Raw genomic sequence first — 19,782 nt, 5'->3', positions numbered from 1 at the left:
CAATTATTGAATCTGTTTGAAGAATATTTACTATCACCATCAACATTCGCTCTACTATTTTCTCCATCTATTTTTGTTCACTATTCCTATTAGTTCTGAATCTTCTCTACATGCTTCTAACCATTTTTCCATTTCGCTCTTTCTCCCACTGGATTATTGATTCCGAAAAAGTTGAAACTTCTCAGTAAAATTAATAACAATATGAATAAATAGAAAGTCATAGCAAATGGTAAGCATGATTAAATGCTACAAAAAACTTAAACTGACGATCTGGATATCGTTTCTAGAACATCAATTACACTGTTTTGGTTTTGTTTCACTTGACATAATATCGATTTTGGATATAATAATGGTCAAAATGATTTCGTGAAATTGGTTCTCATTTTTTGTAAATCCTTATTTTCTTTCTTTGATACAAACATAAAAAAAACAAATATATATATCATATCAGTTTGTTTTGAAGAAATTGGATATTTCAAAATAAATAGACAGGAAAATGTCGAAAACATTGAATTTCCTGGACATGTTGAATACACTTTTCCACTTATCAGGTATATTCCTTCAATAACTTCATGAAAAATATTAACGTCAGAAAATTTGATTGTTTTATTCCGGTAGACACTTGAAGAAGATACTCCCGAAAAATATGCCGTTTTAGAAATAACGTCATCAACAGTTTCGTCGTCATTTACTTGCATTTCATTTTTATAAATATTCACAATCATTAGGCGAAGTATAGCCATCATCTGTCTCCGTGTCAGACAATTATGCAACAGATAAATATGAACAATCTCACTGCAGAACGATAATAAGATGCCGTATGCCGTCCCTGTACTACACATAATCTAACGGCTTCTTCAGCGATTTTATTGTCCCAATGATTTGGACCAATAACGATGCCGCGCCGCGTTTCGCCCGGAATGTTCACGTGCCGATCACGCACTGATCATGGCTTTGGTTTACTATTCTTCTTCTATAAATGGAGGATTACATAAGTTGACCTCAATTTCGCTATGGACAGCTTATTAGAAAACTGATAATTTCGATGACGAAATTATAATGAAAAATGTAAGAAAAAAATTAGAAAAATGTATGCGACAAGAAACAATAATGAAAACGGAAAAGTTCGTGAGTGCGAAAGAAATTTAATATAATGAGAGAATTGAAATTAAATCAGTAGAAAATAGTAAAAAAGAAATTATATATACAGAAAAATAAAACGAAATATGAAATTTAAATTATATATAAATATAATTTTGAATTATACAAAGTACTGAAAGAAGTGGCAAGACTATTAAATTGAAAGAAATAATGATAGCATATAAAAAAAATATCAAACATGAGAAAAAATTATCAAGTTTGAAATCATTCTCAAGACAATAATATTCTGACAATCATATTAAAGAAATGTATGATTTGCAACCATTATTAAGACGAACGCCTTGATGATATCAATCATTTCACCATTATAATATTCATAGTTTGTTTATATATTGGAATATGATTAGGATAACACCATAAAAAACGAGAAAGCTACTTAAATACTGTTGTATTATAGAAACAGAAGGTGGTAGAAGGTATATCATATTGTACTAACCCAAAGATTAATAATACCGAAATTCATTATAGATCTTATAGTATAAGTTAAATTTTGTGGAAATGCTTCACTCTATATTAGAATAACCAGAGCTTATTTCAGATTAGTACTGAATACTACTGTGAGCAGCTAGCTTCTAGCACCCTAGTCACAATCCGCCCTTAAAACTTGTATATACATCGATTGTAGTTTATGTTGACATTGCCCAATGAGTCAGTGATACTATTTTAAGTTTATAGTTTAATTTAATAATAAAAATATTGAAAAACGCATCTGGTATGTTTTATTTAGATTTTATCAAATTTAGAAGCTGCAATTTGTCCTTCTAGCTTGAGATTATAAGTGGAGATAATGTGATAACAGTTTCTTAGATTTTTTAATATTGAATTGAATTCCTTAACAAATTCTTCGTATTTTTCATTCACAAGTTTTAGTCTATCTCTTCAAATAAGAGATGGTTCGGTTTAGCCGATTTTCATGAACTTTAATTAGCAAAATGAATGATAAAAGGCGTTGGTTCATATATCTACGTTATATGATTTCTCTTGTCAAATTTGAATAGAAGCATAGAAGTTCAAGTGGCTCTTTTGCAAGTAAACTAAATCAATATTAAAATAGCGAAAGCCGCATGTCGATATCTTTTTTCTGTCCCGAGATATCTTGAGAAATAACGAAGGACTGCGATTACTTCTACTAATAGGTTCTTTTCACTACGACTATTTATTTAAATCTAAGCTCTATGCGTTCACACAAATTGTTTATATATCTAAATGAAATTTTATAGTCTCCTAGAAATTATTTAAAAGAAATACTGTAAATAAACCACCTGCTATAAGAAAAAGTTCTAAATGGAAACATTAAAGACGCTTCCGCCATTTAAGAAAATATGAAAGGCGCAAGCCAAAAAGCGCCTCACGAAGTCGCCAAATTTGTTAAACTTTATAGTATCTGGACAGGACCGGCTTAGGAAAGTATTTTGCAAAGGGGTCGTGGCACTATTTCAGATCGCATCTATACCAGAATCTGAATGTACTATATGCGACGCTCCTGATTAACTTTCACGAATTTTATGGGCAGGTAAATCGAGATAATATGTATTAACGGTCTGAAACGAATCCTCGTTGGATGCAGGATATCCTTTTAGGAAAAGAATTACCACTCTGTCATGTTATTACAACATTTTTTAGATAAAAAATACTCTGATGAGTGGATAGGAAGTGGAAGATCTAGCTTAGCAGTATGACACGATGTTTTTCATACCTTAGACAACAAATCTTTTCACACTTCGATGGTCCCCGGCGATTTTTCACTATTTCCTAACCTCAAAGTTTCACTCACAGGTTGTAGATTTTAATCAGACGAGAATTATATTGAAATATGGAAGAAAACTTTTCGAATAAACCTATATCATGTCGAAACCTATTTACAAAAACATTATATCGAGTCTTAAATACAAGAACATGATATAAGTTTAAGGAAAATATCTCCATGGCCATATAGAATTTTTATTCGTAATTTCAATTTAAATCGAGAGCTTATGTAATAATTTAATTATTAATAATAAACATGTTTTTTACTATTATCAATTAGTTTATGAAGGTACTGAAAAATTCCATTTTTCGATATTTTTAATGTTCGATCATTTGACTTCCGTCAAAATTTATATTATGGAGTAATTACTAAGTCAATGTCCTGTTCCTTATATTAATAAGTTTCCATTATTTCCAATAATTCAATAAATATTCAAAGATAACGTCATCTATAAATATTTTGCCATATATAATTACTAGATCGATGCAAATATAAACAAACCGCGTTCGCATCCTTCAAAATCATAAATATTCAAACATTAAGATTTTTGCAGGTTTTTTATGAAATTTTCATAAACTTCCGTATTCCGCTTGACATATTAAAACCCCGTAGCGATTTGAACAAGTTGTTATTCTTATTGTATCTCTTCAAGTAGTTAGTACACAATTATTGGTAGTACCTCTAGTCTGGGGTAGACTGATAAGTACCAAACTGAAAAACAAAATGTTTATTTTCATTGTTTCGATATTGTGTGTATCTGGATTGACTGCATGTCTAGAATTTATCCCACCACAAAAAATCGTAAGTTATTTACATATATTATATTTGTGAAAAAAATCGAATTGGCGTAATTTTTAGCATATTTTCCCGTTTTTTGTATAATATTCTGAAGCTAATGAAAATAACAGATTTCGAAACCACCAAAAATAGTATGAAAAGTTCCAAAATATTCCCTCAATTTCTCAATTTATACGCTTTGTCTGTATCTCTCTGTGTTAGTGAATCATCAAATTAAACTTTTCCCCATTTCAAAACGTTGAATTATTTTGAAATTTCGCACAATTATTTAGATTTGATGAATACAAGATATATATCAATATTCCTGCCAAGATTACCATTGGAGCATGTAACATATCCTCATTTTTTTACCTATTTCAAGTCATCTGATATAATCAAAACTATCAAGTGCCCGATGATAAATTCGTACCGTGGTCTTTCATATCCTTGTTTGGCTCCCAATGTCCCCTGTCGGTGATTTAGCAGCTGTGGTGGTTTCGTACAGTTCTGTTGATGAGCGCTTTCCATTTCCTTCTATTTTTGACCCTCTTTCCATGTCAATTTCATCTATTGCGACTCTTTATCTTTAGTTCTTTTCCATGTTCGTACAGGTCTGCCTTGTATTAGAACTTAATTAACTAGTTTCCTTAGAGTATGACCTAACCATTTTCTCTTTGCAATGGTCACGTCTTTTTTTCCTTCTTCAGTAATGTTCTAAAGATATTATTACTCATAATTTTTGGCCAAAAAATTTTGGAAATAACTCGTAGGCATCATATTTCCAAGTTTCGGTCTCATACAACAAACTAGCTTTTCCATTGATCTCAAACAGTCTTTTTTGTTGTTGTTAAAGACCTGATTTTATTCAATTATTTTATTGTTAACATGTAACTTATATAACATATATCCTGGTGAGACTTCTCCAATGAAAAGATCTACTCCACACCTCATTTTAGGTGTAATGGCCGATGTCTCTGCAGTCTTCAGTTTTCTCTTACTTGCATCAATGGCTGAAATAGGGGATTAACATGTGATTTCAGCCATTGGTAATACATTTGGCTTCTCTGTGGTATTGTTTCTTGTACTGTTGAATTAGAATTTTTTCTGTATCATCTGGTTTGAACCACACCAGGTAGCATTAAAAAATGATCGTGGAATTTAAGAATCTGCCCTTTGTATAACAGCTATTCTTGATTTGCTGGAAGAACAGCCACACAGTTCTATGTCGTAAATCCAGATTGGAATGATGACCATCTTGTAGAATGAGGACTCATTTTCTAACGAACTTTTTGACTTTCTGCCTTGCAGCCAATACAATTCTTTTACTTCAAGGTCTATTTGTTTGCGTTTCTTTTTAATAAGTTCCCTCCAACTTGAATTTGGTCTCCAACTCCGCTCCGTATATGGTGTAATTAGAGTCTGGGAGGTCGGCGATGAATATTATATGCAGTATAGGCACTAGGACGCTGCCATGTAGAACCCCAGATTCAATGAGTTTGAATTGAGACGTTTTGTCTTTTATTTTCGTTCTAAAGAGTCAGTAAATTGAAAAAAGGAGTCTGTTCGATTTTAAATAGTAAGTCCTGTTACCATACCTTATCAAATGGCTACATCTATTTCATGATCAATTCGATTGCACTGTTGAGTTGTTGAATGATTTTGCCGAAAATCAAATTGTGGAATGTTTTAAAAAAGTTGCGAAATGGTGGGTAACAAGCTTATTGATCTTATACGAAGATGCGTTGCTTAGATATTTTCCTAGTTCTAATCGGTACTGCAGTCTTAAGATCGCGGTTGATATACAAGTTAATATCATGTTCCATTTTTTGGAAAGTTCCTTCATCATTTTTTGTGTCATCATGTGAAATCCCCGGGTATTAAAAAGAGAAATTATTACTTTTCGGGGATAAAAACTTCTGCTAGATATCTTGAAATCAGTTCTTCTTTCTTTCCGTCGCTTCTAGCCCAAGCTGCTGGTTTTGGTGTATCTAGATATAGATAGATGCTATCTGAATAGCGAAATTGGTTGACTCACTTGATTTATGTTCCTTCTAAACAGATGGCGCTTTATGTATCTGTTTTGCTGTGTCGTAACATCTTTGTTTTTAGCTGTTTACGTTTAGTCAAACTGATGTGGAGTTATGATATAGCTTGTTAGGGTTCTCTTGTACGTGATTTCGATGTTTCAGTTTTTCAAATAGGTTTCAATTGATTCCTTTTCTCCCCTAATTTCATCATTATCCAGTCTAATACAATTTGATAAGTTTTCTTCCACTCCAGTCTTTTGGGATTCTCTCCATTCAATATTTTATTGAGGAGTGGACTATGATTGTTAGCAAAATGAAAAAGAATGTGGTTTGGAAGCTACAAACTTTTATTTATTGAAAATAAAATTTCCATTCTACATAATCTACGATATTTAATATGTTAATAATTAGCTATCAATATAATTATAATGATTTTGTTTTCAAAAATTCGAGTTGTTTACTGCGGAAAATATTCCACTTACAGTGTTTACTAATAATATATACTTGGATGAATTGAAATCTAAGGAAATTATTTTCATTATAAAGTCGACTATCAGAAAATAAAATTGTATATAAATCAGTCAATATCAATATTCATAAGTGATTCTTTTAACACTGAGGTGAAATAAAGAGTTATTCCAATATTAAGGTCACCGACGAGACCAGCAATTACAGCTTTCTTTTTTCAAGCTGCGTTTCAAGTTCAAGATTTGTTAGGTCATTGATATTCAGGAAGAAGCAATTATTTCAATTGCTATTACCCTATTTCGATTCATACATGGGCAAAATGTGAAATAATGAGGATATAATGTTTGAATTGTCAATGTTATTTGGATAATATAATCTGAAACAATAGAATATAGCCTCCATAAAAACAAAGACAAAGTATACCTTCGTATCAAAACAATCTAATCCCAATTATCACATTTTAAATTTCAGCAAATATATTTTAGAAATATACAGGAATTGGAAATGAACTTTCCTTCGATATACTCATCCCATAAGCAAATACTCATAGAGAAATTCGTTTTAAACGTTTGGTTTTGGAATCAATTTAATCTAATCCCATTTCTCATTCTTATTCTAAATTCCTCACAACTTATGAATCTGGTCTTATAAATCATACTTTAATTTCTTATTTCTAGACCTTTTAATATGTTTATGTTTCTAAATATTCTTGATTTTAGGTCTTTTCTGTTTCAAAATTAGTTTTTTTTTAATAATTCTTAAGATAGATAGAATTGACGTTTCGACTTTTCTTCGAGTTTTCATCAAAATATTTTGAAATATCTATCTTAAGAATTATTAAAAACAAACTAATTTTGAAACAGAAAAGTCCTAAAATCAAGAACATTTAGAAACATAAACACATCAATAGATTTAAGAAATTAAAATATGATTTATAAGATCAGATCCATAAATGGTGAGGAATAAAAAACACGAATGAGAAATGGGATTAGATTAAATTGATTCCAAGACCTTACCAACGATTAAAACGAATTTCTCTATGAGTATTTGCTGGGATGAATATATTGAAGGAAACTTTAATTCCAATTCCTGTATACTTAAGTAAGTAAATCATACTTTTCAATGATTTCGAAATGATTGGAATATGGCAGTTTGGTGGTCCTTCAATGGGACTTTTTTCTGTTCATCTTCCTGGAAATACACCATCAAGATAGTCACGAACATGTCTTGGAAAATAGAAAGCGCACTATCTTAGTACAAACAGATATATTCGGAATATTAGCTTAAACAGGGTTAGGAAACAAGTTCAAATACATCCCTTATTTCAATGGCTTACCATCTGGTCAAAGAATACTTGTCCAAACATTCACTTAATATTTGAAATATTGTATGAACTCCAAACTACTATCTGTTATGGTATATTCATAGAAAAAATAACATATCAATGCTAAAACTAAAATAAAATGAAATAAAATCACAAATGTCTACTGTTAACGTATAAATATTATGAGTAATAACTGAAATGATGCTTTTTTATTCAATTTTATTCAATTAAGTGACATTTTGTAGGATAAAAGTTTGGTAGTATCAACTAACACCGGAGAGGTACAAGGAATTCAAAAGAAGACGGAATCTGGTAGTGTCTATTGGGCTTACCAAGGAATTCCGTTCGCGAAACCACCCATAGGAAATTTAAGATTCAGAGTAAGTTTAAAATATTCTTTCTGTCAATTAATATATTTGTACTCTTCCAAATATTCAGTGAAATGCTAAATTATGAAATGAAATTCCGGAAATCTGTCATCAAAATAAAAACATGCAGATCGGTTATACCTGAGACCGTCTCATGATACATCAAACTTCATTTTCGAGTTAATGTATCATACAGAAAGTTGACTCCAATGGACAAACAAATCGGATGCTTCTAAACCTAGAAAATCCTGAACTTCATATAATCATCGCAAAACAATTTATGTGAGACATCACAGCTACGGGAGAAAGTCATCTTCAATGGTTATATCGACGACAACACAAATAACAAATTCAAAAATAACTGTGCTAGTGTTAATAATATTACAAATACAATGAGTACAATTTATAATGTGGCAGGTAAAGAAAATCCACCTGTAACTTCTATTAACTCTAGTATATAGTGTTTCTTATAATTGTATTTTGTTCTTTCGAATATTTCGACTAATTTTTACTTGAGAATCATTAGCTTTCAAAAAACAACTTATTTGAAAATTATATTTTAGAAATTATCAGAATACGTTGTCTTAATTTGCTTTGATAATCTGGTTTTTTAAACGATACTTACTACAAATTTATTTTTTCATGTACCTGCTCACAATTAAATAATTGTACAATATACATTTTTTACTTCAACGAACGGAATAAATGAAATACCTTCAATGTCAAGAAAATTATGATATTATAGTATATTCTCGTGCATGTTATAATTTGATTAACCAAGAGGGTCAAAGGACATACACATAATTAATTGGAATAGACTTGGAAAGACTAGTTAATACAATCGTAGCACAGAATTTCAGAAAACTAACCAACATATCTTTTTTTGTTTAATTTCAGGCACCAGAACCACCTTCACCTTGGAGGGGTGTACTAGACGGCACCGAAGAAAGAAGTACTTGTGTACAAACGGTATTAACCTTGGATAATGACATCACATTTTACGGCAATGAAGATTGTTTATATATCAATGTATATACCCCAAGAGTAAGTGAAAATACTTCGTTTCAAATCAAAATGAATAGAAATAAATTTACCCGAATGAAATGTTATAACTGACCAAGTAAATGCTAATTCAATTAATGGATGTTAGTACAAATATGAAAACTATAACTAATAATGATAATGATAATGATAACTAATAAAGAAAATAATGCCCCTAGACAATTTTCTCAAAAAGGGTTTGATTGGATCCAGTAGATTCCTTATACTGAAACAGGAAATTAATTAACTAAATAAATTACGGGAAGATCAAATTGCTGATGAGAAAATTATTAGAAAACCTTGGGGTGCTTTCTATGACATTTCTAAACTAACTTTGAACTTCGTAACAAATAGATTTCAGCTTTATTACCACTCCGTGGACTGTGCGATTGATTTTTTCGTTTTCTAAATATTATTCACTGAGAGGACTTCCATTTCTATTATCCACTTCTTTCCTCATTTTTATTGCAAGCTCTATATGACTCTGTACGGTAAGATAGACGCTACATGGAAAAAATTGGTCATTGTTATATGATACAACACTTTTATTTGAGCCTTAGCCCAACTTATATAAAAACTGGACTAGTTTCTACTCAGGGTAAGACTTCTCCTTCGTTATCAATAGTGATCGACCAAATGAGGTGACGACTCCAGAAATGTTAAAGAAAATCCACATTGAAACTGCGCGAGCTAGCAGACATTTCAAAAAGTGCGGTACATCGCATATTCCAACGAGTGTTGTTGTTAGATGAAGCCAAATTTTTTCGACGTTTCTTAACCATACATGAAACGTGGATCCTTCACTTTATATCTAAAGCAAAATAACTATCAAAACAATGGACTGAAAAAGGAAAAACCCGCTCCAAAGAAGGCAAAGACCGTTATATCTGCAGGCAAGGTAATGGCGTCGGTTTTTTGGGACGCACGCTAGATAATTTTCATTGACTATCTTAAAAAATGAAAGACTTCAAAGGGCGAGTATCATGCGAAGTTTTTCTAAATTTGTCACTTTTAATATTAAGTTTCATCTCCTTTAATTTGTCGAAAAACTTTATCCAATTAAGTATCATTTTTGCACATAAAATAAATGATCCAATTGAACAAATAGAAATGTAAATCGTAACTAAAATAATCTATAATCTATCTAACACTTTCTAGCGATTCGAAATTTCAATCCTTCAGAAGTTTAAGGCTATTTGAATAGATTTTGTAGTGTAAATATGTTTAATCTATAAAAATTACCTCATTTTTTCGATAGTTTAGAAAGAAATTTATGATTTCCTCGTTCATATTAATTGTGCTATCATTCATTTTCAAATAAACTGTAATAGTAACTAACAAAATTGTTTTATAGCTTCCAAATAAGCAAAGGGAGAAGCTACCAGTTTTAGTTTGGTTTTACGGAGGTGCATTTATGTTTGGAAATTCCTCCAGTTCTTTTTATGGATCAGAAAATTTACTTAATCAGAATATTATCACAGTTACATTCAATTACCGAGTAGGACCATTTGGTGAGTATTTCATAATAACAATTACATATTCCGACGATTTATTTTGGATTGTTTAAAATTTTTATAGTAATCAAAGGAGTCGTCTGGATCATGGGGTCTATATACTTTTGTATACCACTGTATACGACCACGTACAATATCTCTTTTGGCCTAATAACTATTTATATACATTTTCTCTAATGATCTATATTTGAGACTAATAGTAAACAATTCGCGTTTTGTTTTATTATACGGATTGTGTTTCATATTTATGTTTACATAATATCCTGATTGTACAATAACTACCTTTTATATGTTTCATATTATGATCGTAATTTTGATTTCTGATAACCTTGTCCTTTGCGTAGGTTCAACTTAGTTCATATAGTAAATAATCAAATTTCTTTTATTTTATTAGAAACCTTTCAAATTTCTTATATTTGTTTAATTTTTACTTCAACTATCTAACAATATTTTTTGCTACCGTTACTTCTAAATAATCATATCGCTTCATTCTGTTTTTGTAACTACCAGGATCATCTACTTATTCATATTATTTCAACGGCCAGTTTTAGATTAATCAAATCGGTCAATAACGGTAGATATAAATGATACAAAATTCCTTTGGAAAAACTGTAACTTCTAAACAAAATGTATTATATCATACAATTTTGTATATATGGTATAAAATTTATCTTATACAAACTGATGTTTTATCAACAAAACCTCATTTTTCCCTTTCAGGTTTTCTTAGTACAGGAGATATGGCAAGTCCTGGCAACTACGGTCTCAAAGATCAAAATTACGCATTGAAATGGGTCCAAGAAAATATTCAAAATTTCGGGGGAGATAAAAATCGTGTGACAATTTCCGGTCAAAGCGCAGGTGCAGCTTCCGTAATGTATCAAATGGCATCACCAGAAAGTAGAGGTTTGTTTTCGGGGGTCATATCGAGTAGCGGTAGTCCTTTATGCACGTGGGCATTCACATATAATCCTGCTAGAACTGCTTTCGACTATGGATTAGCTGCAGGTGTACAAACAAAAAGCACAGAGGAATTGATTAAACTGTTGAGGGAAGCTGATGTTGACGTTCTCAAGGGCGCTTCTAGATTGTTATTACTACTGGTAAATTTTTCACTATAATCCGAATACGAATAGGGTTTCATTTTTTGTTTGTTTTTTATTCTCTTACATAACTTTGTTTGTTGTTTTTCATGCAAATACATTAACCAAAGCAGATTCCATTCTTGTAACATTCCATTCGGATCGTCTGAAAGGAAACGTTATTGTCAATATCGATACATATTTAACCATTCTTGAGGAATGGTTATTACCCATGAAGGTAAAAACTTTGAGCTTGGAAAAGGATTATATATCCCTTTAAAATGGGCCTCAGTCAAAAACAGCATTAAAATGATTTAAGAACGACAAAATTTCATTATTAGTACGATATTAAGCACCCCCGATGATATCAAAAATTTTATGTGGTATAAAAAAGAAAAACCCCAAATGAAAATATCAATTAAATAAATTCGGAAAAAGTTTTAAACTATTTTGTAGTAGTTTATAAACTGCTTGAAACGAATCGGGACTCGTAGTCCAAGTCACTTGGCTGAAAGCAATAGGAATAAATCGCCAAAGGACTTTGAAATTCACACTATCGGTCAAAAGTTTTTACCTATCTCATTCATTAAATTTCAAAATAATAAACTTTAACAAATTACTCTTTCGTATTGTCAATTCGTATGATTTGTTTACTTTATTCGAGCTTGTAAGTACCGGCTGATTTGTTTATTATTTTCGTAGTTGTTTATGATTGTAGTTTAGTCCCAATTAGCCCTATGAGATATATTACTAAAAGGAACGCTTAGAATTTATGAAAATAAATCTTATTATTATTGCTTTTTCTCGAGTAAAATTCCCAGTCATACATTTTAACAAGAACAGCTATTTACACGTTATTGTGAACTTTCTTATATTAACTTTTTATTTACTTTTTCAGTCTCTTCCAAATGTGATTAAGGCTGGTTTTCCTTTTGCTCCTACTATAGAGCCTCATCATAATGGAGCTTTTATTACGAAAAGCGTTTACTCAAGTTTTGAGAAAGGAGATTTTCACAAAGTACCAATTATGATGGGAATAAATTCTTTGGAAACGTTATTTTTCGCGGGAGGTAAGTATGAACATTGTTAACGCACGAAAAAGTTTTTATTTGTTCCATCTAACGAAACTAAAAGATCCAGATACTATAGAATGCAACTTTTAACTAGGTTAATAGTCTCTTCTTGGTGACAATTTTCTTGAGAGTGGTGTATGACGTATCCAATTTCTTATTTATAACATAAAATGATTTCAAGAATATTTTAGGTATAAAACTATTGAAACCTTTGAACTTAATAAAGGATATAAGTCCTAGCTCACTTCCTAGTGATCATATGAATATTCGTACACAAGTAGAAAGACGAGAAGCCGGATTAGATATAATTAAACAATATTTTAAGGATGGAAGTGTTTTTGGATCCACTATTAAAGAATATCTAGAGGTGAGAGTAAAATATTTCATCAACTATCTTATAAAATAATTGTCCTATAAGCTCCCTTCAACACTTTTCCCATCGATGTTCAATAATTTCGATACCTTTTCTAGAATCGTCAAGCTCCCCAAAATAGCCATTAACCTCTTCGTTGTGAGAAAATTTTTGACCATGGAGCTAATTTTTTAAGTCAGAAAATAATCCGAGGGGGCTAAATCTGGCGAACAGGATGCATAAAATAGCAATTCAAACTTTAATTCGTTAATTTTGTCCATTGCTGGATGTGTGAGCTGGTGCATTGTCTTGATTAAACAACACTTTCTTCTTAGCCAAATGCAGCCGTTTTTGCTTAATTTAAACTTGCTTGATACCCACCGATGGAAAACACTCTATGGAAATATCTTCATGTCTCTGTTTTTGTTCCATGAGCAAACGCGAAATGTCTGCTAGCTGGCGCAGTTCCAATGTGGATTTTCTTCTTTCTGGAGTCATCACCTCATTTGATCGACCACTGCGATGCTGGTCTTCGCAGATCGTACAGTCTCGTTTAAACTCTGCTACCACAGAGGCCTCCTAGATCGTGTAATTTCTTGTTCTTTCTTATATTTGAAGGCAGAAGTTTATTGTATCACCCCCACGACCAGCAATGTATTATAAAAGGAAATAAATGCTGTATCGACCAAATTTATTCACAATTAGTAGAATAGTCAGATTGTTGTCGACAATCATCACATAGAGTTTGGACTAACTATGCAATTAAATATTTTTCAGTTTACTAGCGATGATCAGTTCACAAGACCACTGCATAAAACCGTACAACTTATGTCAAAACACACCCCTTTATATTTTTATACGTTTTCATATATAAGTGATATTGGACAAAAACTACTAAATGGATTGATTATTAAAAAACCGGTACAAGGTGAGTATCATTTCTATATCTTTTTTTATAATTCATAATTTCTATCCTATCACAACTTCCTTTGCTTTAGATACCTTCATAACATCGTTAATTACTTATAATTCAATGTCATCTTAATTACCTAAACAGATGTGCTTGTACAAGTAAGCAAATTTCACTCTAATTGTGAGGTGCGCAAACAAATAACGCCGACTGCACTATAAATAAAGGCACACACTCGAGGCCAATCAGAAAGTCGCACTAATTATAGACGAGGCGCGCCAAATTTAAATAAATAAACAAAATGTATTGGCTGCTTAAAACCAGCCCTCAATTGTGTAATTTCTTTGGTTTCCGATATATTTATTACACATTTTGGGTGGTTCTCGGTTGGTATACTGTGGAAAAACTTTTCATTCAAATAAATAGTGATAAAAATTAATTTATTCTATATGCTGTATAAAGTGTTAATGAAACATTCAAAATAAATCGAAATTTCAATTAGTTCACACTAAAAATCCACAATTGCTTATAGAGAAAATCATTGTTGAAAAAATATTTCTACATTTGTTTATTTCGAGTGCTGTGGTCAAACATTCTTATATTTTCTTTTTTCTAAAAATAAACTTAATTAAATAAATCTTAAACCGGCGTCCCCTGTATTTATTAAAAATTAAACAAGAATTATACAAAATGAGACAACTATTATCACTTTAAATTCTTTAAAAATGTTTCTAGAAGCTCGAAAAAGTTATTAAAACATAAATCTAATCACATAAACCTTTTATGCAGCTAAAATAAACCAAAAATGCAATCCCAAGAACAACTAAATTCTAGAAACAAAATCATTTGAAAAAATTAGGTTATGTTTCAATTTCGTCGCCTTTAATTGGTTGGCGTTCGAAATGTTCGGCTAAAGTCGGTATCAGCTAAGTAACAGCTCTTTCTGATTGGCCTGGAATATGTACCATTTAGTGTATGCTAAATAAATACTTATCGTATTTAGAATCGTATGTGCACTCCAGGGACAAATTTTCAATACAAAATAATGATCATAAAACAAATCCTGATCATAGGATAGATAAATATACTTATGTTTTCAACTGTCTTGGTAAATGTGGGGATAGTCAATAGTTTCCTTCAATCTAACTTCGAGGATGTGGACTGTATTTTATAGAAACGATGAGAACAGTGACAGAAAATGATCATAATCTAATAACAGAGAATAATTGCATCATTCAAGCAGACTCTTAACCTCTTTGACATTCAGACAACCTCTTAACTTTTTGTTGCGCTAGTCTTCTATATATCTAGCTTTCGTTTGCGGATTGTCACCATTGTTAACTCATTCAAAAGACAAAATTAAACAAGATCTTAGCTCGTCTTTGTTCAGTTTATCTTCTTCCATACTTCTTCAACGTTTTTTGTTTCGTTTTCATGTCATCGATTTTATCTTTCATACATCATAGCTTTCCAATTCGTTCCAGACTTATTTTCCGAAATAAGTCTTTCTTTCTGTATCTTCTTTGTCTCATTTCTTATTTGTTTATTCTCTAAAATGTCTTCCAGTAGGCCTTTCCTCTTTATATTTCTTCTATTCACCAAATTCACCAATTTGTTTTGTTGTATATATCGTTTTTTCGAATGCCCTTTTGCTTCCCCATTAATAATTTTTTCTTCCTTCTTCTTGTTTGTCTCATAAGACAGTTTCCAACGTTTTCATTTCTGATTGGTTCATGTCTCAATCTTCTTTGTTCAATTTCATAATAAATATTATCTTCCGCTTTTACACGCATTTATTGACTGGTTTCTAGATCACTGATTGCTGTTAAATATTCTAAATATCATTCCTGATAACATCGCCATGCCATCTATTATTTTATTGATAAGTTATTGTCTTATTTTAGGTGTAGCTCATGGAGAAGATATATTTTATATATGGAGACGACACAGCGTACCGCTTCCAAATGGATTCGATCAAATCACAGCCACGAGACTTATCAAAATATGGAGTAATTTTATTAAAACAGGGTAAAATATTTTCACTTAGGTCAAAACCTAAATACACGTCAATTCCTCACATTGTTTTTGTGTGTTCAAAGCGAGATTCAGAATCAAAATAATACATTTTTATATTTCATTCAATATTGTAATTAACAGCGATTTTTTTTTAAATTTTGGTAATTTCTGGTAGTTTCGCTCCAAAACATTTTCAGTAATTGAGATGTTAGCCAAGTTGTATATTCTATATTCTTCTACACTTTTTAATATTTTCATTTTGTTAGCCTTTGGTCTCGAGTTATACAGTAACATTGCCGGATTTCCAGCCCACATGGCGTTTCGATCTGCTTCTGCGTTTACTTTCAGTCTCTGAAGACGATAACTTGGTTATCGAAACGGTCACACAATGTAACTGAGTGTTGTGGTCTGTACTCTACGTTCATCAACAGTACCCATTTTCCGTATTCTTCCTTTAGTTAGCGTGCCATGTTTTCTAAATCATTTCTGATCCCTGATCATCTGCAAATTGGACGGTGTATAAATAGGTGTCATCACCGATTTTGATCCATATTCCTTTACATTTCTTTTTGTTGTTGTTAGAGCTTTTGAAATATATATTGTGAAAACTTTTGGGGAACACCCTTATTTCAAACCTCTGTTAATTATGAAGGAGTCGGATACTTTATTTCCGATTTTTACTGTAGTCTTCCATAACATTTTTTTGAACATCGCTTCAGCAGTAAATACTTTACATCTGATGTATATTTAAGAAAATGCTGAATTTTTGTCTATTTTGGATCATATTTTCTCCTATTTTTGTTTCAAAAATGCATCTAGTTTTGCATATTTTGATATATCAATACAGTTGTTGATAATTATGATACTACTGCTTAGTATTGAGGACAAAAATGTTGATAACTACAATTTTCTTGATGACTTTTCAAAATAAACTAACAAATTTGTTTCAGAAGGAGAAATCTCATTGGCTTGCAACTACTATTCTATAGAGTTAAATTAAGAGATTCTAAATTCTTATATATTCTTATCTCGATGTGCTTGTAAGCAAATTATTACATAGAGGTTTATCTTCAAGATCTACATCTTGTTTAATAGTCAATAATTAACATCATAATCAATATTAACACCAACAATAATTTTTTCATTTATTTTGGTGGATAACGTCGACATAATTTCTCGTTAAATTGAAAAAAACTCCGATTGAGTGCTATAAACTGTTGCAAAAGGCCTATGGGGACAATTCCATATCTCGTGCGCGTATTTTTGAGTGGTGTAAGCGCTTTAGTGAGGACCGAGAGAGTACTGAAGATGACCAGCGTCCAAGTCGCCCAGTGACTGTTTCAACTCCGGATACAGTGACCAAAATCAACCAAATTGCGCGTGCAGATCGCCAAAAACCTGACTCTGACCAAAAGCTCTTGCGTCAACGGGTCTGCTCAGATTTCCTTGAAAGGTTAGAAAAAGATCTGCTTCGAAAGGGACCCGATTTGAGTCGATGGAAACGGTAAAGCAAAAAACGGTAGAGTTCCTAAAGGCAGTCACCAAAGAAGACATCCAGCACTGCTTCGATCAATGGAATAAACTTATGGAAAGATGTGTGGATGTGGGAGGATGGGAGTACATTGAAGGGGAGCATTCGAATGTACCATAATTTTTATTTTTTCGTAACCAGTCTTCTTATTAAGTAGCCAGATCTGGTATGCCTCTTAAATGCTTTTACATACACATACATTGATAATAACAGAAGGACTAATTTGTTGGCAAAGTTTGAATGAAAAAGAGGGCAAAAATGTCTAACTGACACTTTGCCCTTCATAGATTTTATGAATGCGCTTAAATATTTGTTGAAAGTTTGGTTTACAATAATATACAACAATACATTCTTTTTTTTTTTCAGGAATCCAACGCCACAAAAAGAACCGATTTTAAACAACGTGATATGGCCAATTGTACCTTCCCATAAAAACATTCCATACTTCAACATCGATAAGAATATTTCTATAAATTACAATTATCGCAATGAACAAATCAAATTTTGGACTTATTTGTATCGAAAATATGGACATCCGCCTTACGTGACATATTAGTTTTAAACAAATTAGTTTTCTGAGACTGAAGAATAAGAAGAGACTGAACTTGAAAAATGGTAGCTACGATTAGATGGATTTGAAGCAAAGCCGATGAAAATTTGAAAAATATTAATAGGTTCGAACTATGGAATGGTTGTAATTATGAGTCAAACTGACAATATTACCGAAATTGACGCCAAATACGAAGATAGAATTGTTAACCAAAAATAAATAAAACAGTAATTTCCAATATTTTGTTTCATTACAATATTCAAATAATAAGTCCTTGTGACTTTGCTAGAGCTATAACTAATGAAAATATGTGATAGACAGATAGAAAAAAATTATAATAACAAAAAAAATAGGCGGAAGTCTTGTCTCGTCTCGTTAGTACCTAGAAAGACGCCTTTTAAATTAAAATTAAACCACCAAAGTTTTTCAAGATATTATTTTCATGGTAATGTTAAAATTTTATTTGTCTGGTATACCGTGTAACAATTTTGAACGATACTTTCGGTTCTCACTGTATGTGGTCTCATTAAAATACTTAAACGAGATTTAGATGGAACGAGGAAAGTCTCTAGGTCGTGTGAGACGACCCTAAAATATACTAAAACTTAGACTTTTTTTGTTTAATTTGAATTTATACGAAAACTAATTCATGACTAACCTAAGAAAATATATCAATGGATTTTCTTGATTTTAATACCAAATACGAATACATAATTGTTAAGCAAAAATAAATAAAACAATAATCCTCAAATTTATATTTTATTTCAATAATTATATAAAGCTAATAAAATTATCGATGAATCCGTCAATAGACAAGTGTGTTGAAATAAATTAGTACGTTGAGATTGAAAGATAAATTAGTAATAAGTGTTAGTGCATAGTTTAGTAAATTTAGTGTTAGTGACAACTATCTAGTGCATATAGTAAGTAATGAAGTAGTGGCGGTGGATCCAGCTAAAAATCATCTTCATCCAGCGCAACCTAGTGATAATTTAATTAAGTTATAAATTTTCTTGGACTGACTTTACACGTATTATCAAAAGATTCGTAAAGAAATTTGAAGTTATGGCGAAGTCAATAACTCAACTCACAGAAAAACCAAGACCTTTCTACTGGAATGAAGACTGTTAAACGGCGTTCGAGATCAGGATATTCATTACCAAGACTTCATCCTTGACACTGACCCAAGCAACGTATGAATTGGAAGACTGCTTTCACAGACCCATAAAGAGCAAGATAGAGTTCTGGGCTTCTTCAGTAAAGCTCTCTTAAAACCAGAACGAAGCTACTTTGTCACGAGAAGAAAAGTTTGGATGGTAGTGAGAACACTTTTAGGCACCAGCATCTTTATGGAAGGAAGTTCCTTATCCGAACTACACTCAAGTGGTTGATATAGTTTTAGAATCCAGAGGGCCAGAAGAGAAGACAGCAAGAAATATCGAGGTACTGAAGAAACTACACGTCAGTCCATAGGGAGGGGATCTAAGAGTGAAAAAACCCTTCAACACTTTGAGCGAGGTTTTATTGGATGAGCAGTTCCGATGAAAGACACCGATGAAGCAGTATTAAGGCTTTAGATATCGCTAGACCATTTCCCGCAATAGAAAGTGGTGGTAAATACATCCTAGTTGTAATGGGTAGATATTTACGCTATCCTGATTCAATAGGCCCCAACTGCCGCGGAGGTATTGGTTTAAAATTTATCAGTCGATATGGTGTGCCCTTGGGAACTCACAGTGATCAAGCAAGAAATTTCGAGAGCTATGGGTTCCAGCCATGAAGAAGACCAGGAGCACCGCATTACATCCAGAATAAGAGATGATGGTCGATAAACAATACCA

The 19,782-nt window shown here is 31.7% G+C and overlaps 1 protein-coding gene across 1 annotated transcript; it reads left to right on the top strand.

Annotated features, from left to right (window-relative positions):
- The first annotated feature begins 3,631 nt into the window (after positions 1-3,631).
- LOC130450424 (carboxylic ester hydrolase-like) lies at positions 3,632-17,990 on the top strand. Its single transcript, XM_056788797.1, has 10 exons — positions 3,632-3,709; positions 7,750-7,884; positions 8,770-8,933; positions 10,285-10,424; positions 11,148-11,530; positions 12,408-12,579; positions 12,774-12,949; positions 13,712-13,862; positions 15,749-15,872; positions 17,758-17,990. Exons 1-10 carry the CDS (start codon positions 3,632-3,634, stop codon positions 17,945-17,947), a joined length of 1,713 nt encoding a protein of 570 aa, XP_056644775.1. The 3' UTR covers positions 17,948-17,990.
- Positions 17,991-19,782: the final 1,792 nt, after the last annotated feature.

This window comes from Diorhabda sublineata, chromosome 11, assembly GCF_026230105.1.
Source record: "Diorhabda sublineata isolate icDioSubl1.1 chromosome 11, icDioSubl1.1, whole genome shotgun sequence".
In the NCBI taxonomy this organism is placed as follows: domain Eukaryota; kingdom Metazoa; phylum Arthropoda; class Insecta; order Coleoptera; family Chrysomelidae; genus Diorhabda; species Diorhabda sublineata.
Note: the sequence above shows the minus strand (reverse complement) of the source record. Positions and strands in the feature narration are given on the sequence as shown.

What these genes read in the sequence shown, in the direction of transcription:
- LOC130450424 (XM_056788797.1), top strand. Translation starts at nt 3,632, where the DNA reads ATGTTTATTTTCATTGTTTCGATATTGTGTGTATCTGGATTGACTGCA. An exon ending in CTAGATTGTTATTACTACTG is followed by an intron (nt 11,531 to 12,407) that starts GTAAATTTTTCA and finishes TTACTTTTTCAG; the next exon opens with TCTCTTCCAAATGTGATTAA. An exon ending in AACGTTATTTTTCGCGGGAG is followed by an intron (nt 12,580 to 12,773) that starts GTAAGTATGAAC and finishes AGAATATTTTAG; the next exon opens with GTATAAAACTATTGAAACCT.